Genomic DNA, 17,033 nt, shown 5'->3' on the forward strand with positions numbered 1-17,033 from the left:
GTCCCGTCCCGCAGCGCGGCCCCGGCGCACGCGCGCCCGGCGGGAAAGGAAGGCTGCGCAGCGCGCACGCGCGGTACGGCCGGTGGGGCTGCCGGGAGAGCGCGGCGGGACAATTGAGAGCGGAGGCGGGACCGGAGCGCAGGTACGGGCGGTACCGGCGGCACCGGCGGGGTCTCGGGCCTCGGTGGAAGCTACCCTGGGAAAGACCCTACAAATGCTCTAGCTCCAACCCCTCTGCCCTGGGCACGGACATTTTTCACTAGACCAGGTTGCTCAGAGCTTCATTCAGGCTGGCCCTCAGTGATGGGGCATCCACAAGTCCTCTGGGCAACCCGTTCCAGTGCCTCACCATCCTCAGAGTGAAGAGTTTTACCTTACATCTGATCTAAACCTGCTCCCTCAGTTTGAAGCCATCCCCCCTTGTCCTTTCACTACATGCTCTTGTAAAAGTTCCTTACAGCTACTCCTGGTCTGAAGCGATTTTTCAGTAATGTTGATGCTCAAGACGATGCACTCGCTGCCTGCAAATTAACTGAGTAAAGCCGGTGCTGTGTCACACTCTGCAGTTGCCCACAGCCCCTGTTCTGCCTTTGCATCTGTGCCGGCAGTGCCTCTTCAAACACTGCAGGAGCAGCTTTTAATTTTGGGCTGAGATGGGCATTGCGGCTGCCTTCAGCAGAGCTCCGTGCACACCGCGTTGAGCTGGATGTGTAAAATCTTGAAACAGTCTTTGTATGTATATTTAATTTTCAGTGCAGCTACAAATGTACCTTTAGGACCAAAGTACTGAAGCGGATTCAGTGCCTGACACCCCAGTGGCAGCCGTGAGGCGGTTTGGGCTGTGGTTTCGTGGTGAGCCGGGTGTGCTCAGGCATGGTTGCTGAGAACAGCCAGGAGCAGTGCTTTCTGCATGGCTTGCAGCTGCTTCCCTGCCAGACATAACAGCAAGGCAGGTGCAGTGTGCCCTGGTGTATCGGTGATGTCTCTGAGGAAAGGGCATATTTGCATATTCTTTCATTTTGTTGTAGTCTGGAGCTGTTCCTTGCCTTGCTACACTCACTCTGATCTTATCTGAACGACCTGGTGTCAGTGGTTTACTGTACATCCCTGATGTTCTATTCCTGTTGGGTAGTAGTGTAAAGGAACAAAATGTAAACATTTTTGTTATTATTTTTTAACATATTTTTACTATATTTTATGAAAGCTTGTATTTTAAAAGAAATATGTATTTCTGGATGCAGTGTTTTATTTTAAAACCCACAAACCCATAAAGGTCTTTGTAGTTGCAAGTAAGTAATACTGGTAATAGTGAAGTTACTGAGTTATCAAGGATGGTGTCTTCAAATGTCTTAGTAATTTTCAGATCTTCTAATGAGTTTGTTTTTATGGTTTTAGACCAAATGACAGTGCAATGGTCAAGTGGATTTAGAAAGCAGAACACTTTAATCATGGATATGTGCAATTTATGAATTCTCTGTCCCACAGAACCTCAAGTGCAGTGGGCAGGGTTAGTGTAGCACTGCAGCCACGCCATGCACAGGCCTCTGTCCTGTGCTGTCTTCCCAAGTGTCACTCTGCAGTGTAGGGTTGGGTAGAGAGCTTGCTCAGATTCCTGTGGCAGCTGAAGCTGGCTCTGCTGAGCACTGGCACTTGCAGTCTGCTCCCCCTGAAGGTTCTTGACACCTTTGCAGTGTTCACAGTGACTTTTCACACTACAGATACTCCTGTTATAATAACCAAGCTACTCCCTTAGTGCATAGGGTTAACTAAAACTCATTTGCTATCACTGTTGTCAGGTAAGCCCAACTGGAGTGAACAGCTGAACAGCTGTACACACAGAGGCTTCTTTCCTTGTATTTGTAATAACAGCCACAGTGGAAGTGACAGGAGTTGAGACCATTTTGCCCCTGAGATTTATGTCTAGTAACAGCATCATATATATGCTAATTGTGCAGCTATGGGGAGAGCAGTACTCCTGCTAGCAGTCTCTGCATGTTTGCAAAGTGTTTTGGCAGTGCTCTGTCACTCCTTCAGGGCAAACCTTGGGAAGAACGGTGGTTGTGCCCCAGGAAGCCACTGGAGTGCAGAGTAGCACCAAAAAAGGTGCAGAACCACACAGTCTGCTGCAGCAGGATGCAAACATGCTTTTCAGATGGTACAGAAGTTTGATTCTGCAATCTGTATTATGGTTTATTTTTAACCCAGTAGTTGGGGGGATAATTTAAAATAAACGTGTAAATGGGGAATTAAACCTGTAACTGCAGTGTAAGTTGTGCTTGCCTTCTTCGTTTTGGCTGCTGTGTCTTTCTGTTGGAGTTTTCTTCTGTTGTTTGATTTCTGTCTACTACTTTGAAGGATTAAGACTATAACTGGTTTTTCTATTGGTTGCAAAGTAAACTTTGTCATATTAACACTGACATATGTTTGGTTTTGCCCTATGGTTGCTCAGGGGAATAATAGTTATATTTTGAGGGAAAATCTATAATACATTCCTTCCACTGCTCAAGTGGACATAACATGGAGCAATAATATCCACTGTAATTCAGTGATAACTTTCTCCTGAATGTTAATCTTATTATGGTGAACCTGAGTGACCAATGTAATTGACTGTTTAATGCAAAATGCTGGTCCCAGGTATGAGACATACCTTCAGGATTCATTGTGCACTAATTCATTGTTCATTGTGCACTAATAATGAGCTTTTCAAAATTATGTTTCCAGTGTATAGAATAGTAAGTTTTGCTTTAAACTGTCTTTCTTTTCGTAAACTGGTGTAAGTTTGCTAAGTAGCCCTATATTGTGCATCTCTAGAGCATTTATTGCTATTGGGAACTGCATTAGTGGCTTTTTAAATGAAATTGGAGGTGCTCAGCTGCAGAGTTTGCTGTAGTTGATCTTTCTTAGTAGCTAAACAAAGCGTTGCAACAATACTACTTTTTATTAAATGTTATTATGCTTGTGAGTTAATATTGTTATTTGAAGATCTTGTATGCTCCTTTATATTTTGAAATAGTGCTTTTGTTGTCATTTCTGGATATATTTTTACATTTAGAGCCTATCCTGACTACAGTTGTCTTTATCTGCTTCCTTCCTTCCTGTCCCCCCTGCAGAGCAGTACAGCTGACCATGAGGCGATCTGCAGCTCCCAGTCAAGTCCTAGGAAATGCTGGCAAAAAGCCAAGGTTTACACCACCAGGAAAATGCACTGCTGTTTGTCTCAAGAATGAAACTAAGGAGATGGACCAAGAAATTAAGTTAAAGGAGGTAAACTGAACAGTGCACTAAAAAGTGTTTTTTACAGTGCTATGATTAAAAGATAACATCCGAGCTCACCGCAAACAATCTCTGCTTAAAGAATCTATTTAAAACAAATTTTGACAGCTTTGCTGTAAGTACCTTTGACCTTGCTTCTCAGGTTAGGCTTCTCTCACTGTGGAGTGGTTGCAGAAAAATGTTTTTCAAATAAGTAAAATTAATCAGTATTGAGTCCAAGTGCAATTCTCAAGTGTAAATGAGGTGGGGATTGCATCTTGGCAGGGGCTTTATTGGATTTTTGTAAAAGCAGTTAAAAAGCCAGGATACTTGTCATAAAGTCTCAATATGCTGAGTTGCAGTTCTGCTGCAAAGGGACTTTCTCTGAAACCTTTAATATTGACACAGAAAAGCAGCACAATTTAAATTTATTTATCTACAGAAGACTTGTATTAAACTAAATTCATAAACTATTTACACAAGTGTTTGGTACTGTGTGCCAAACTGTGTGCCAAACTGTGTGCCAAACACACACAGGTTGTGATACATATAGTTTTGCAGAGATGGACATATTTATATAACAATTTGATAATGACAGTTAGTATGTCTTGAAATCCCTTCTTGTTGCTCTTTTCTCTATTTCTCTTCACTTGCATGCAGGAAATGCTATTGTGAACTTATTTCTCTTTTGCAGATAGATGAGAAAGAGGGAGGTGCTTCATTGCTATCTAAAATAAATATCAAGAATCAAAATGAAAATTCTACACAGTCTGTGGAGTCAACTGGAAAAGTAAAGACAAAAGCATGTTTCAGCATTAACAAGTGTAGCAAGGCAGAAAAGAAAGCACTAAATGTGCCCAAAGCTGGTAAGATGCCTTTTCTTTTTCACTACTATGTACCATAACAGAATTTTAAAGCTTATGAATGATAGACTGGATATACCAAACTTTTGTGAAGTACTATTATAATCATTGTGCAGTGGTGGCATTATTTGGTATTATACTGGCTAGAGTGAAGGAAACAAGTGTTAAACAAATTTTTTAATAAAAAAGGAAAGAACCAAGGTGTTTTGGAAGCCATTTGGTAGTGCTGCTATTCAGGTTTGTGTCTTCCTGAAAAGCCTTTTAGTCAACTCACTCTAATCTACAGTTGGTGCAATGCAAGAATTGTAATACCTTAAATAGTGGGGAAGTGTTGGAGACCTTGCTGACCTCATGCAGAGAAAGCTAACAATTCTGAATGGATTCCGGTTTTTTTCAGAATTAATGAGGTTTTCTTTTCTTCAGTGTCTCCAGTGGGCACTTAAGGTTTAAGCCAACTTTAGCCACAGAGCAGAACTGGCTTTGCTCATTTGTGGGTGTGCACTTCATCAGCTGTGCCCTGGTAATGAATGCCTCTGACAAACCAGGGTAGAAAGCTCTGCAAAGACACTGAAGTGTCTGAACTATAGTAAGTGCACTTGGATGGACCTGAACAACATTGTGGGGTTGAGTGTCTTCATTTCCCAGTCTTGGTGTGCCCTGACCACAGATGCAGCACAGTTCTGTGTTGTGTGAATGCAAGTGTATGACCTCAGGAGCCAAGTATATCTTGAAAGCCTGGCACTTGAACTGGATTACTGACACTGATGGATGAAAACTGCTCCTTTTGGAACCAGCTCAGGCATTTAAAACACCTGTCTTACAGTTATTTCACTATTGTATCTTTGCAATTAATTACACTGATAATAATGGTTTAAGGTTCATTTAATTAATAACACTTTGTGTAGTGAGTGAAGTTTTAAAAGAGCATTTCAGGGCCTCTTATCACCTTGAATTATTGGAAGGCTTTAACAGCTGCATTTTATTTTGTTTATAATAAGACCTCTTAAATCTTGAAGCCTCACTGAAGCAAAACTGTCCCAAGGTTCAGCCAATAGTGAGGCTAATTCCCAGAAGGGAATTGTTCCCAACAGGCACACATATGTCCTATATACACATACACGAGTGGTCACATAGGCCAGCACAGATATGGAACACAGCACTCAGGCAAGCACAAACAGTGCCCATGGACACATCCCTTCCCTTCTCTGACTGCTTGGGTGAAAGCCTGTTTGTGGAAAAACAAATGAATGGATTTATATGTAAATATACATGCACACAGAGAATTTAGATCCCTGCAGTAACTGACCTTATGCACTGCCTCTGTTCAGTAGCTGGCTCCTTGATTTGTTGGACGCCCCAGCTGTGGGCACATCAGCCACAGAGGCCCACAGCTCCCAGTCCAGCTCCTGGTACACAGACCTGCACTCCCACAGGTACAAGAACACTGTGGGTCCCACAGTAACTTGTCTTAGCCTTCTTACCTTGGTCTACTTAGTGGTGGGCTCCTGGATTCAGTGATCTCCCAGTTGCCTTGTGCCCAAGACATGCACACGTACAGACATTTCTGGCTGGTTGCTGAACTTACCAGGAGCCAACCCCCAGTATGTCCTGGTCTCTTGAGTAACTTGCATGGACTTTTTGGTCCCTTCAGTAGTCAAGTCTCAGACCCTCTGGTCTCTCCAATATCTGGTCCAGACTTATGGCTGCTCCAGTATTTGGCTTTCAAGCCTCTTATCCTACTTGCCAGCTAGTCCACGTTGGTGTTTGTTAGCAATTTCACACAGTGTGTCCAGGCAGTGCACTTGGTTTCTGGCCTCTCTGCTAGCTGACATAGCAGGTACCTGAGCTCTGTAACCTGTCCAACTCCAGCTTGCACCTGGGAAAATATTTAGAAGTGTAGTTTGGTAGGAAGATGGGACTTGGTCTGGCAGTAGGATGTAGTGCATTGCTGAGGAAGCTTACTGACCTTCAGCTGTTTAAAAGTGGCTGCCTTTTCCCTTGTATTGCTACATGCTTGTTCCTGCCTGAACCATCTTTGTCTGTCCCTTCCGCATGTCTGTGTAGTTTTTGATTCTCTTTTTCTCCATCAAAGCCCTTTCTAGCATCTGGGGATTGCACAAATTCCAGGTCCTGGTAGGCAACAACCCCCTCCATTCTGTAAGGTGCTTTGGAGAGCCTTTCCCATTGACTGTTCTGGATTTCAGTCCCAGAAAATGGGAATGTGATACCCTGCATGGTTTGTGACCCAGAGTGTATGCACTCTGTTTGGCAGAGCTAATGTGGGGAAATTCAGCTTCCTCACATGTCTTTGTCTTATGGCTTTCATGTGTTTCTGCTGCGTGCTGAAACTTCCAGTTGATGCCTAGACTTCAAGAAAATTTTCAGTGTCAATGGGACATATTGAGGGGTAATGCTTCCCTATAGGTACATCTACAAGAATTTGTATCTGCTAGTTCTGCTTAGCAGTGCACTTAAAAGATAAATAGTGGATTTAATTCCAAAATAATCTGTGAAATCAGCAGTCATTCCAGAAAAAATGTTATGAAGTAGAAAAGGTACTAAATGTCTTTTCCATATCATGAATTCTGGGTGCAGCTGGTATGGGTCCTCTGTGATGACTTTAGAAAAATAACCAAAAAGTTGTGGAGTGAAACTGGGTGAGCTGCTTCTGTTGATGTGCTGTTGCCTTTCTGAACAAGGCATTTTGTGCCAAAACCCTTTCTATGCATGCAGAATGAGGCTAACCCTGCAAGCCTTTGAAAAGCTGCCATGAAATGTGCTATAAAAGAAGGAAGTCTAATGTCTGTGTTAGTTATTGTCTTCAGGTTCACTGGTGAGGAGAGCACTGTAGTGGAAAAAAAAAACCTGTACTGAGTCTTCCTTAAATCTTAAGTAATTTTTTAATAACTTAGACTTTCCAAGACAATTTCTGCCTTTACATCACTTTTGTCAGTTATTCATTACAGCTAATGTAGCGATTACATTGATTATGTAAATCATAACCTTCTTTGTAGTGTGAAGTTAAATTGTTTTGTCAGAGCTGGCTTTGGTATGAAATTCAGAAGTAATGGAAACCAGTTGTAAAAGCCACAGTCAGTTGGGGGTTTTTATTATTATTAATATTGTAATGGAATTATATTTGACTGTCAGTCTCTGGAGCCTCATACTTCTCTGTTAAAGGGGCATTAAAATAATTTTAAGATTGGAAAAGTCTGTGTATATGCATTATTTCGGTCTCCATATAATTTAATGCAGATGATAAACAGTTTGATAGTTATATATCACACTCAAAGCTGCTGTGTTTGGGTTTCCAGTGCAGCAGTGGAATGTGTAAATAAATACCCTAGGTTCCATTGAAATTCTTTTGAAACACCTGTGAACCATTGGACAACTGCACTGTTCACAGACCTAATCTTTCTGAAACCCAGCCCCTGAAAATGCTGTACATTCTTTCAAAGAAAAAAACAACAAAAAACCCCAACAAAACTCAGTTATCTGACACATGGTGTCCATTTCTTAGAGCAGACAAGTAGGAGTTTTATTAGATGGAATCAATCTTAAAAACAGAGCATATCTGGCTTAAAAGATATTTGTTTTTTCATGCATCTTTAAAAAAACCTTTTGCACTAAAACGTCATTAATGAAAGTGAAGTGCAAGGGACTCTGAAATTCTGTGAGATGAGATATTTCCAGAGACATTAAATAAGTTTGTAGCAACAGTTGAATGAAACCTATGTATGTGTTGTAATTTTAGGAGTGTTTGAACTGCAAGATTTTGAACATGTTCCTTGGGCAGTTTATGACTTGTGATTATAAGTTCTGAATACTGGAAAATAATGTTACATGTTTCTTTGTAGGAAAATGAACTTTACTACTCCTTTAAGAATTGGTATTTGCTTCTTTTTAAGAGGAATGAACATGGCAATCTCTTTGGTACCTTTGTTTTGTATTCAGAATATAATACTTGTTCACACAATGGATCTTTGGGAGGGAGGTGATTTATTTGACATTGTCAGTAATACTTTTTCTCACATGCTTCCAAAGAATTCAGCTAAGTGTGCATGCTCTTTACTACTTGTCCTCGTGACATTCTGAGGTTCTATTAGCAATAACAAGAAAATACAAATAATTTGCATTTGAAGAAACAATGGACAGGCAGATCCCTAAACTATACTTAGTAGCGAGCGGGATTGGCAAGAACTGAGGTTTTTACCCATGTTGCCTTCAATTTAAGGATTTAACATATATTTATTTTATTTGTATGCAGCAAACATAATTTAATTTATGTTTATTGTCTGAGTTTACAGCTTACTTTCTGTTGGTACTTTTAACCTAGGAGAATGTTGCTGTGTTTGCCCTTTGGGCTCACTGTTTTGTGTGTGGAAATGAACAGCTCTAGCTCTTTCACCTGAGCACTTAGACACAGCATTCCAGCGGGACTGAGATTTCATTGTTTGAACCGGATGTAGGTGAACGGAAAGAATGGATAAAGAGTTTTTCTGTTACAGCTCACCACCTGTTAGGTTGGTTTTTGGTTCAAGAGTACCTTGTTTTTCATCCATGGCTAACATCTGCTAATGCATCTTCCGAGAGGAACTTTGCCAGAAGTCATGGGCAGATACTATCTTTGAGCTAACAGTGAGGACAAATTGTAACTGTATTTCATAATGTGGTTAATGTGCTCACCCCATGTCTCTAAATAGATATTTCTGATAATATCAGCTGTACTTATTATTTGCATACAGCTTTGAATATATTTTCTCTATCTTCTCTGGAATGTTAATGTCTACTGACTACATTCGTCTGTAAGATTGGGATGCTTTGCATACTTAAGCTTCATTTTTCATAATGTGGTTCCTTCAGCTTTCTAGAACATGGTTACAGGTCTGTCTGATACCTCTTATCACTTGATATCAGTAAAGTCTTTTTAACCAATTAATGTGAATATTAAGAGAAAATCCACAGTTCATTTACCACAGTAGCAAGCAATTACCTGTCACTTTTAATCACAGGATTAAAAAATTTTATTTTCTGGAGTTTCATATTGTCTAGTTTCAGTCTTAAATGTGTACTTACTGTTTCTAGTAACAGAACTAAAACCATTCATGCCTGGCATCTCATAATGAAGCAGATTATTCCTAGAATTACTTTGATATCTGCAAAAGTACAAGTATTAATTTAATTTTTGTTGTTGCACTTCACAGATGAACTAGAAAAGATATTTCAGTCAGTCTATTTTCGTGGTGGAGCTGCATGTGTAGTTGCAGTTCTCTGTGTCCTTTAAATGTTTAATAAACAGCTGGTAAAGCAGTTAAATCTTTGGGTAAAAGATACTCCATAATCATCTGTAGCTCTTAATAATTACCAAGCACATCTTAGAACAGCTAGATGTGATTGGATGCCTGAGTGTAAGTAATTTATTACTGCATTGTTTGCAAGTAATATTTTATAAGTCTATAAATTTTGTTGTAATTTCTTATTCAAAATAGTATCAAATTAGTCTAACAGATCTTTATGATTTAAAATGTTCTCCTTCTCCCTGCAGTGTTCTAGAAGAATAGTTTATAACAGCAAACAGACAAATTTATAGACAAGTTTGTTCTCAATTCAGGACAGTTTCTTTACTGTTTAGGTGTCATGTGTTTGATCAGCCCATCTCAAGAGATGGGGACTGGTTAATAAAACTGGGCTGATGTAAACACATTGTAAGATAAATTGTCTGTATCAGGCTGGATGCTGGTTCCAGAAGTGTTCATTTACACATCAGTCACAGTGGGTCTGGTGTTTTGTGCTCTGTAGCTTTGGGGTTCTCTGACATCTCCTCAAGACAACTCCTTTTACTTGGTGCTCTTCCTTGGCATGTGAAATGATGTCTTCTACTCTGCTGCTGTCCTAAGGCCTTCCCTAGAGTTTCCCCAGCTGATTGTGCACACTGGGTGTTTCCTGGGCTGTTGTCACATCCTAAATGTGTTGATTCATCTTGAATTTGGGATGCCCACCAGCTGAGTGCTTGTAGAATTAGCAAGTGCTAATTCTTGTAGAATTAGCAAGCAAGAGTGAGATGGGAAGAAGGAACTTTACAGCAGCTTCACCACCAAAGGGAACATCTCATATAATGTTCAGCAACTGCAAAACTGCTTTCCTGGATGGGGCAGCCGTCTGCAGTGCTGCTGTAAGACAAATCCAGACTTGCATAATTCTAGTGGGATATTTCCACAGTTAATTTATAATTTGGTGTGATCATATCTTGCTGTGATATGAATAACTAGGCTTTATGTAATTATAGATGATATAACCAGGATATTCACACTGGAGAAAAGAGCAGTGAATTGGCAGAGAAATGTACTTTTCATTTGCCCCAGTTAAATGTGCTTTGCATTTGAGCTAATGAAGATAATGAAGGAGAGGGGAAGGAAACCAGGAATCAGAAAGGTATTACATGATCAGAAAATATAGAAAAAGAATTCTAGTAGATGTAAGATATTCAACATTTTCCAAGGAAATTGGAGGGATTAAAATGAAAGTTTCACAGTAGTAACTTGTCTCTTAAATGGAACTGTGGGTTATTCTTTACAATGAAAAATAAAAATTTTCAGATTCTTTACTTTTGAGCGGTGATACATCCATGATTGAAGAAAGCTGTGTTCCATGTAAAGATGATAGTCTTTCATGCATTTTAAAAAAGGTATTAAGTTATTGAAAGTGAAAATTTATAACATTTATAAACAAACAAGCAGAAAGACTTAAATACTCTTGCAGAAAGAGAGGTCTACTTGGGAACTGCATATATAAAGCAAATACCCATTTCCAAGGGCTGGAAGGGGATATGTTGGGAAATTAAGTTACTATCCTAATATATTTATTACATTTAGCTCCCTAGAGTGGTAAGCAAGCACACAGCATATAGTCTGCAATATACAGAAAAATATATTATCTAATACTGTAACTTTAAAAATTAGTTACTTGAAAAATACCCTGCAGAGAGATTATCTTAAAGAATTCAGGTTTATCAGTAATAATTCTTTCTATTCCCTCATCCATTCTGAGGGGAGCTGTAGACATAGTTTCTTCTTACTTCTTTTTTGATTTTCAAAATCTGTTACCAGGCTATACGAATGTAAGATGGGCGAAAAAGAGAAATGCATGGTTATTCACATTTTCTCACATGTCTTTATTTTCCTTTCTCTCACCATTTGTTTTCTAGTTTGGAGTGTGGGGATTTGGTGAGTGTGCATATTCCCAGCTCTCCTGTCTCCAATAGATACAAAGGTGGACTTAAGAGAAGATGAGGGAACACAGCTTTTAGGTGGGAGGACAAGAAATGCCTTACTGAAGGGACCTGGGAGGGGTTTTTTGAGCTGTCATGAGTGTTATGACAGACTAGGCCTGAATGCCTTCAAAGCTAGTTGTCAAATCTTTCTGTGGCTGTGCTCATTGTTTGGATCCCCTTTGTTGCCATGTCAGCCTAATTAGAGTTCAGTCCCAGCTTTTGGCTTTGGGCCTTAAGTTTTCCTTCAAACAGAAGCTTTGTCACAATATGACTTTCCTTGAGCCAACAAGATAATGATAAGATGATTATCTCACTGTCTTCAAAACATCCACTGAGCAAGATTAGAAGAATGGAGAAAGCTGTTTCTCTGTCAAATGCAGGGAATAGTGCACAGGGTAGTATTTTCAGGATAGTATGTAAAAGCATAATCTCAAAAATTTTAATCTCTATGAACAAAACAGGAAACTTGCAGAAACTTAGCTTCTCTTAGACTATTTCTTTTCCTAGGGGCTATCTTGCTAGTGAAGAAGTGAGAATTTAGGGAAAATACCCTGGGAAAATCATACTTTCAAGCCTTTCTGTATTTCTCAGCTGCTTCTGATTAGTCATCAAAAAGCTTGTTGGAAGAGAGGATCAGAGAAGGTATAAGCATGTATTAGGAATGGATGCATTTCTTAATTTGTAAGTAATGGGGCTCTTAGCTTTTCTATTTTTAAGGACACAGCTTATAAAGTGAAGAGCTAATTCATGGAGCTGTACAGTCACATAGTATTATAGAGTCCTGTATTTAAGCCAAACTTGGTTTGAAGGGTGGTTACTGATCTGAATGTGTGGGTCTTGGAATGGCACACTGAGATGAAGATAAATTCTTTAAAATTTGGCATGGCTAAGTCATATATTCCCCATTTCAGTGGGCTAAAAGTTGAGAGAGTACCTTATATCAGCAGAGGGGACAGAATTGTATTTATCTTTTATGCTTGGAATTTTAGCTGATAAGAGCTCTGAAGGAGGCTGGAACCCTTGTTCTTGCAGCAGTTTCAAGAACTGTTAGAGGTTGGAAATTAATATATGCTAGATGCTGATCACAAAAATAGATGCAGGACAAAGAAAAGAGGTAAAACTTCACCTTATTTGTCTCATGTCCCATGCAGGACAGAGGTTTAGAAATAATTGTGCAGGAGAAAGGAAAGGAGTGGTCTGAGAGGTTCAGGTACATCAAAGATAAAAACAATAAAATATAAAACTGATGGTGAAAGTGCTGATGAAGACGAGAAAAAAAAATCAAGTGACATAAAAAAGCCATTTGAAACACAAATGACCTAAAAGTATTATTTCTAAAGGGTCTGGTGTGAATATATTTAAGCCCTATAACTTCCAGGTAAAGTTAAATTACAGCTTTTGGATCACAAAACCTTGTCATCTTCAACCCTCTTCCTAGTGATTAATGCCTGCAACCCTTACCTTTAGACACTGCTCATGAAACAACTGTCCCTGTGAGAAACCTTCTGAGTGGGAAGTTTTCTTAGGCACCCTTTGCTCAGCAGGCTCTTAGAGACAGGCAGATCGAATGACTTGGCACTGCCTTGCTGTCCTGTCAGTAGAGAGGACTATATGATGATCTAATGGAAATTTTGCAGCCCTTTCTACCTATAGACACTCTCATCTTATGCAGCTGCCAAATTCATTTGCAAGGCTAAGCAACTGCCTTGATACTTGCCAAATGTTTCCACTGCCATAATAGCCCAGTGTATTCAGTGATGTGTAACATACCCCATCTTAGCTGCTGAATCTTTCTACATTTTTTGTAAGCACAGGGGTGCCAGGGTTCCATTTTAGCTTTGATTCAGATCTTGCTATCATCCTATTCTTGTCAAGGATTTTCAGGCTGCTAGGTGATTGCAAATGCTAACCACAGGTCTCTGCAGAGCTGGTTTGCTTGCATATTACTAAACAGGAACAGAAGTCCTTCAGACTTATCCTGGGGCTACTACTTTGTGGGCACAGCACCTTCACAGGGCTTAGCAGTCTGGCAATTTGATATTTTTTGCACTAGAAGGTCCCAGCCTGAATCACTTAAACTGGTGTCCTTCCTTTCAACATTCATGGTTGTTCTCTGTTCCAAATGGCATCTTTCAAGACACATTCCTTCTTAGGGCATCCTCAGTTTTCTCAAATGTCTTTTTCATGTACCTTAGAGTGATTCTTTTTTTAAGACTGTCATGGAGAGATTCTTCCTCAGTTCTGTGTGACAAAAGGTCCTCCCTCTCCCTCCAAAATGTTCCCCTGATTTAAGACATTCTCCTTCTCAGGGTGTTCTGTCTTATAAAGTATCTAAATTTACATGGGCCACTTGATGCAGTTAGTGGCTATGATACAAACCTATCACTTGTCAAATTTGTGGCCATCGAGCTCTTTCAGCAATCCATAGTGATTTGGCTACTTTAATTCCTGACTGTATCATAGCTGTGATTCTTTCCTCTCAACAGTTCTCCAGGATGCACTGTTTGTATCATTTTCTGGTATTAATTCTATACTTTTTCAAAGCAAAATCAGAAGGTATAGAAGGCAGTGAAGTGATGTAAGGGGTGCATATATGTTTATTTTCTTCAGTGGTGAGCAGAATTTCTCTCCTACCTGTGGTTTGCTGTTCCCTCGGTTGTGGTAATACAAGTCTTTAGGAATATGGTTTGCAATTCACCCTACAATGATCCAAATAGAGTTTGAAGAAGCTTTTTCAATATATTTCTTTCTGTGAGTTATTTGTCCTGTGGCATACTGGATTAGGGAACTGCTGGTGATTAAAACTAACCCGGCTCAGAAAAAAATGATTAATATGAGTTGTCCAGGTTTGTGAGTGCTCATATCAGCACAGTTAAGGAGCAGGAACATGACATGGTTGGGGGGAGGCAGAAATTACTGTTCTGACAATGTACCACATCTATGTTGACTTAAACCAATTATTAAATTCACATTAAATTGTTATGCTTGCAAAATAAATAGATTATTCTGTAGCTAGATCATCTTGCTGAACTGGCTGTGCACTGTGTTGCATAAGTGCAACTCTTGGTGGAAGGTGTAGGATGAAGGGTGGATTGTGGCAACATCTTTGGTTTTTGTAATTGTCTTGGAGCTACACCTGCTGTTTTAGCTTGAAGATGTCTGTATGTATCATTAATATCCAGGCTTTTCACATTCTGTGATTTCTTATCCAAGCACTGATATAACCTTAGGCTGATGAGCAGAACTATTTTAAAAAGGGAAAAAAAATAGGAAGGAAAAAAACATCTTGGTTGGCAGCCAGCTTCATTTTTTACAAGGGTTATTTTACACTCATGCAGAACAATATGCAATTCAGGCATTTTATGAAGCTTTTGCTCAAAAGAAAACTTTATAGCAGTATTTTGCTATAATTACATTTGTTGTAGTTGCTACATTACATTAGAAACTTAGTTTCTCTAGCAACATTAAGCACTAAGGTAATAAAGTAATACAAGTTTAGATAATACTGGGAGTTGCTGTATCTGGTAGCCCATTATAGAGAGGAGACCGCTGCAGCTCCTGGTGCCAGGACCACAAGGATGTATCTTTAAGAGGCACACGTGCACGCTGTATGTGCATATACAGACAGAATCAACACGTTCAGCACTCATGCAAATACAAGCAGCTTCAATGGCCTCATCCTTTCCATTCAGTGGCTGACTGGGAAGAAAGCTTGCTTCTGGAAGTGCTTATGTACACAACATGGATCCTCCAGCAAGAGGCCTTAAATTCTTACTCTGCTCAGTTACTGGTCCCTGGATCCCCATGTCTCCCAGCTAACAGACAAACATGCACTGGGTGGTCCTGGTGTCCCGGTGTCCCTCCAGTAGCCAAATCTCAGACTTTCTGGTCTCTGCAGCATCTGGCCCAGACTCATGGTTGCTCAGCTCCCAAGCCTTCTGCATGGCTGGTCTGGCTTGGGGTTTGCCCAAGGTCACACTGGCACAGCTACCCAGGCTGTGTGCCTGGGCTCCAGCCTCTGCCTTCTGGTGCCTCTGGGCCCCTGCCACCTGTGGTGGTACAGCTCCAGCTGCTTGGCATCTCTGTTTCTCTACATTGTCACACCCAATGGAGATTTTCCTCACCCAGGAAAACAGTTACAAATGTAGTTTAACAAGCAGGTAGGACAATCTGCAGTGCTCAGGCCCAGGGCATGGCTGAACCACCATACTGGGCAGCCACTGCTTACATACACCTGGCCCCTGGTAGCCCTTTTCCCCCTTCCCAGTATCCTCCTATGCTTGTTCTTTCCCAAACCACTTTCATGGTTCACTGTCCCTCGTGTTGCCTTCAGTTCTTCTTCTGAATATCCAGTACTGCCCTCTGCAAACCCAAAATACTCCTTCAGGCATCTCACAATGAGTCCCATACCCAGTGGGCAGTAACCCCCTCTCTAGGTCTGCGAGGTGGTCTAGAGAGCCTCTCCTGTGGACTCTGGGTCTCTCTCGCCCCTGGGGTCTGGGAGCAGCTGGACTGAGGGCTTGGTTTCTTTCATCTGCAGAGGTTCCTCTGCCCCGCACTGTTCATTTGTGCTCTTTGTGTCTGTGAGGCACTAACTTATTAATCACTAACTTATTTTTGTCTCTAAAACGTCAAGACTCTGGGTGGGCACTGCACAACTGCTCCAACAGTGGAGGGTGCAGCGTAGGCTCACCTGTGACTCCTCAATGCTGACACTGCCAGAGTCTGAACTATGTGAAGCACATCCAATTCTTGTTCAGTTACTGAAGAACAACTAAAAACATAAATTAAAAAAACCTCAAAACTCTAACCACCAGCTTTATATTGTTAATATTAGTAAAGTGCAAAGGGAGGGGAAATAGGAAAGGATTAGGTGTTTATAAGTAATGGTTTTCATACAGTGCTTCTAACCACAAGAGTATTTTGTTTCTCAAATTTAAGTGTAATAGGCTTCACACTATAAAATGCTTTATTTAATCTTGGCTTGAAAGCAATGCCAGCGAAGTGGACTGGTCACAATTTTGTTAGGTGGTACTGACAAGCCAAGTCTTAGAAATGGTTCCAAAAGTACTTGTTATTCTAAATGCTAATTGATTTTTAGCAGTTAAAAGTCTCCCTTTGTTTAGTGTGAATTTCTTGTTTTGAATGCGGCTTGTGTCTGCTTTGGGAATTTTCCCCTTAGAGCAAACAAGTTTATACCTAGATCTTTATAGCCTTAGGATATTTCAAGCTATAATTATTTCTCTTTCCTTCCCCCTGCTTCTAGGCTCCCTTGTTTTCAAGGCTGGACATGTTAAGCTTAGGAAGCTGTTGCCACTATCTCAAGTGGTGTTTGTTTCCACCCTCCGGACGCTTTCAGTGGAGTGCGTCATTTTTCAAACTTAGTTTTTGCTTTTTGTACTTGAGAACACATTTCCTTCTATCTACTACATCTTCTCTTTTTCCAGTTTGTTGCTTTAGTTTAGACCACAGAAATTTAAAGCCTTGCATACGTTTTTATGTGAAGGCTTGCTTTAAGGTGATACGTTGTTGAGCAAACATTAGGAATGGAGGCACATCTTGTTAATAAAAATCAGATTTTTTTTTATATTGAAAAAACGTCTGGATAAATATAATAAAAGTCAGTTGTTTGCTGGTGGATATTATGA

The 17,033-nt window shown here is 40.3% G+C and overlaps 1 protein-coding gene across 1 annotated transcript in view; it reads left to right on the forward strand.

Annotated features, from left to right (window-relative positions):
- The first annotated feature begins 84 nt into the window (after nucleotides 1-84).
- Nucleotides 85-17,033, forward strand: part of RAD54B (RAD54 homolog B) — a 63,392-nt gene continuing 46,443 nt past the window's right edge. The window contains exons 1-3 of the mRNA XM_058805181.1: nucleotides 85-142; nucleotides 3,111-3,264; nucleotides 3,947-4,118. Coding sequence (XP_058661164.1) covers nucleotides 3,127-3,264; nucleotides 3,947-4,118 — 310 coding nt within the window. The 5' untranslated portion in view covers nucleotides 85-142; nucleotides 3,111-3,126. The remainder of the gene's footprint in view (nucleotides 143-3,110; nucleotides 3,265-3,946; nucleotides 4,119-17,033) is intronic.

Source organism: Ammospiza caudacuta, chromosome 1 (assembly GCF_027887145.1).
Source record: "Ammospiza caudacuta isolate bAmmCau1 chromosome 1, bAmmCau1.pri, whole genome shotgun sequence".
NCBI classification, from domain to species: Eukaryota; Metazoa; Chordata; class Aves; order Passeriformes; family Passerellidae; genus Ammospiza; species Ammospiza caudacuta.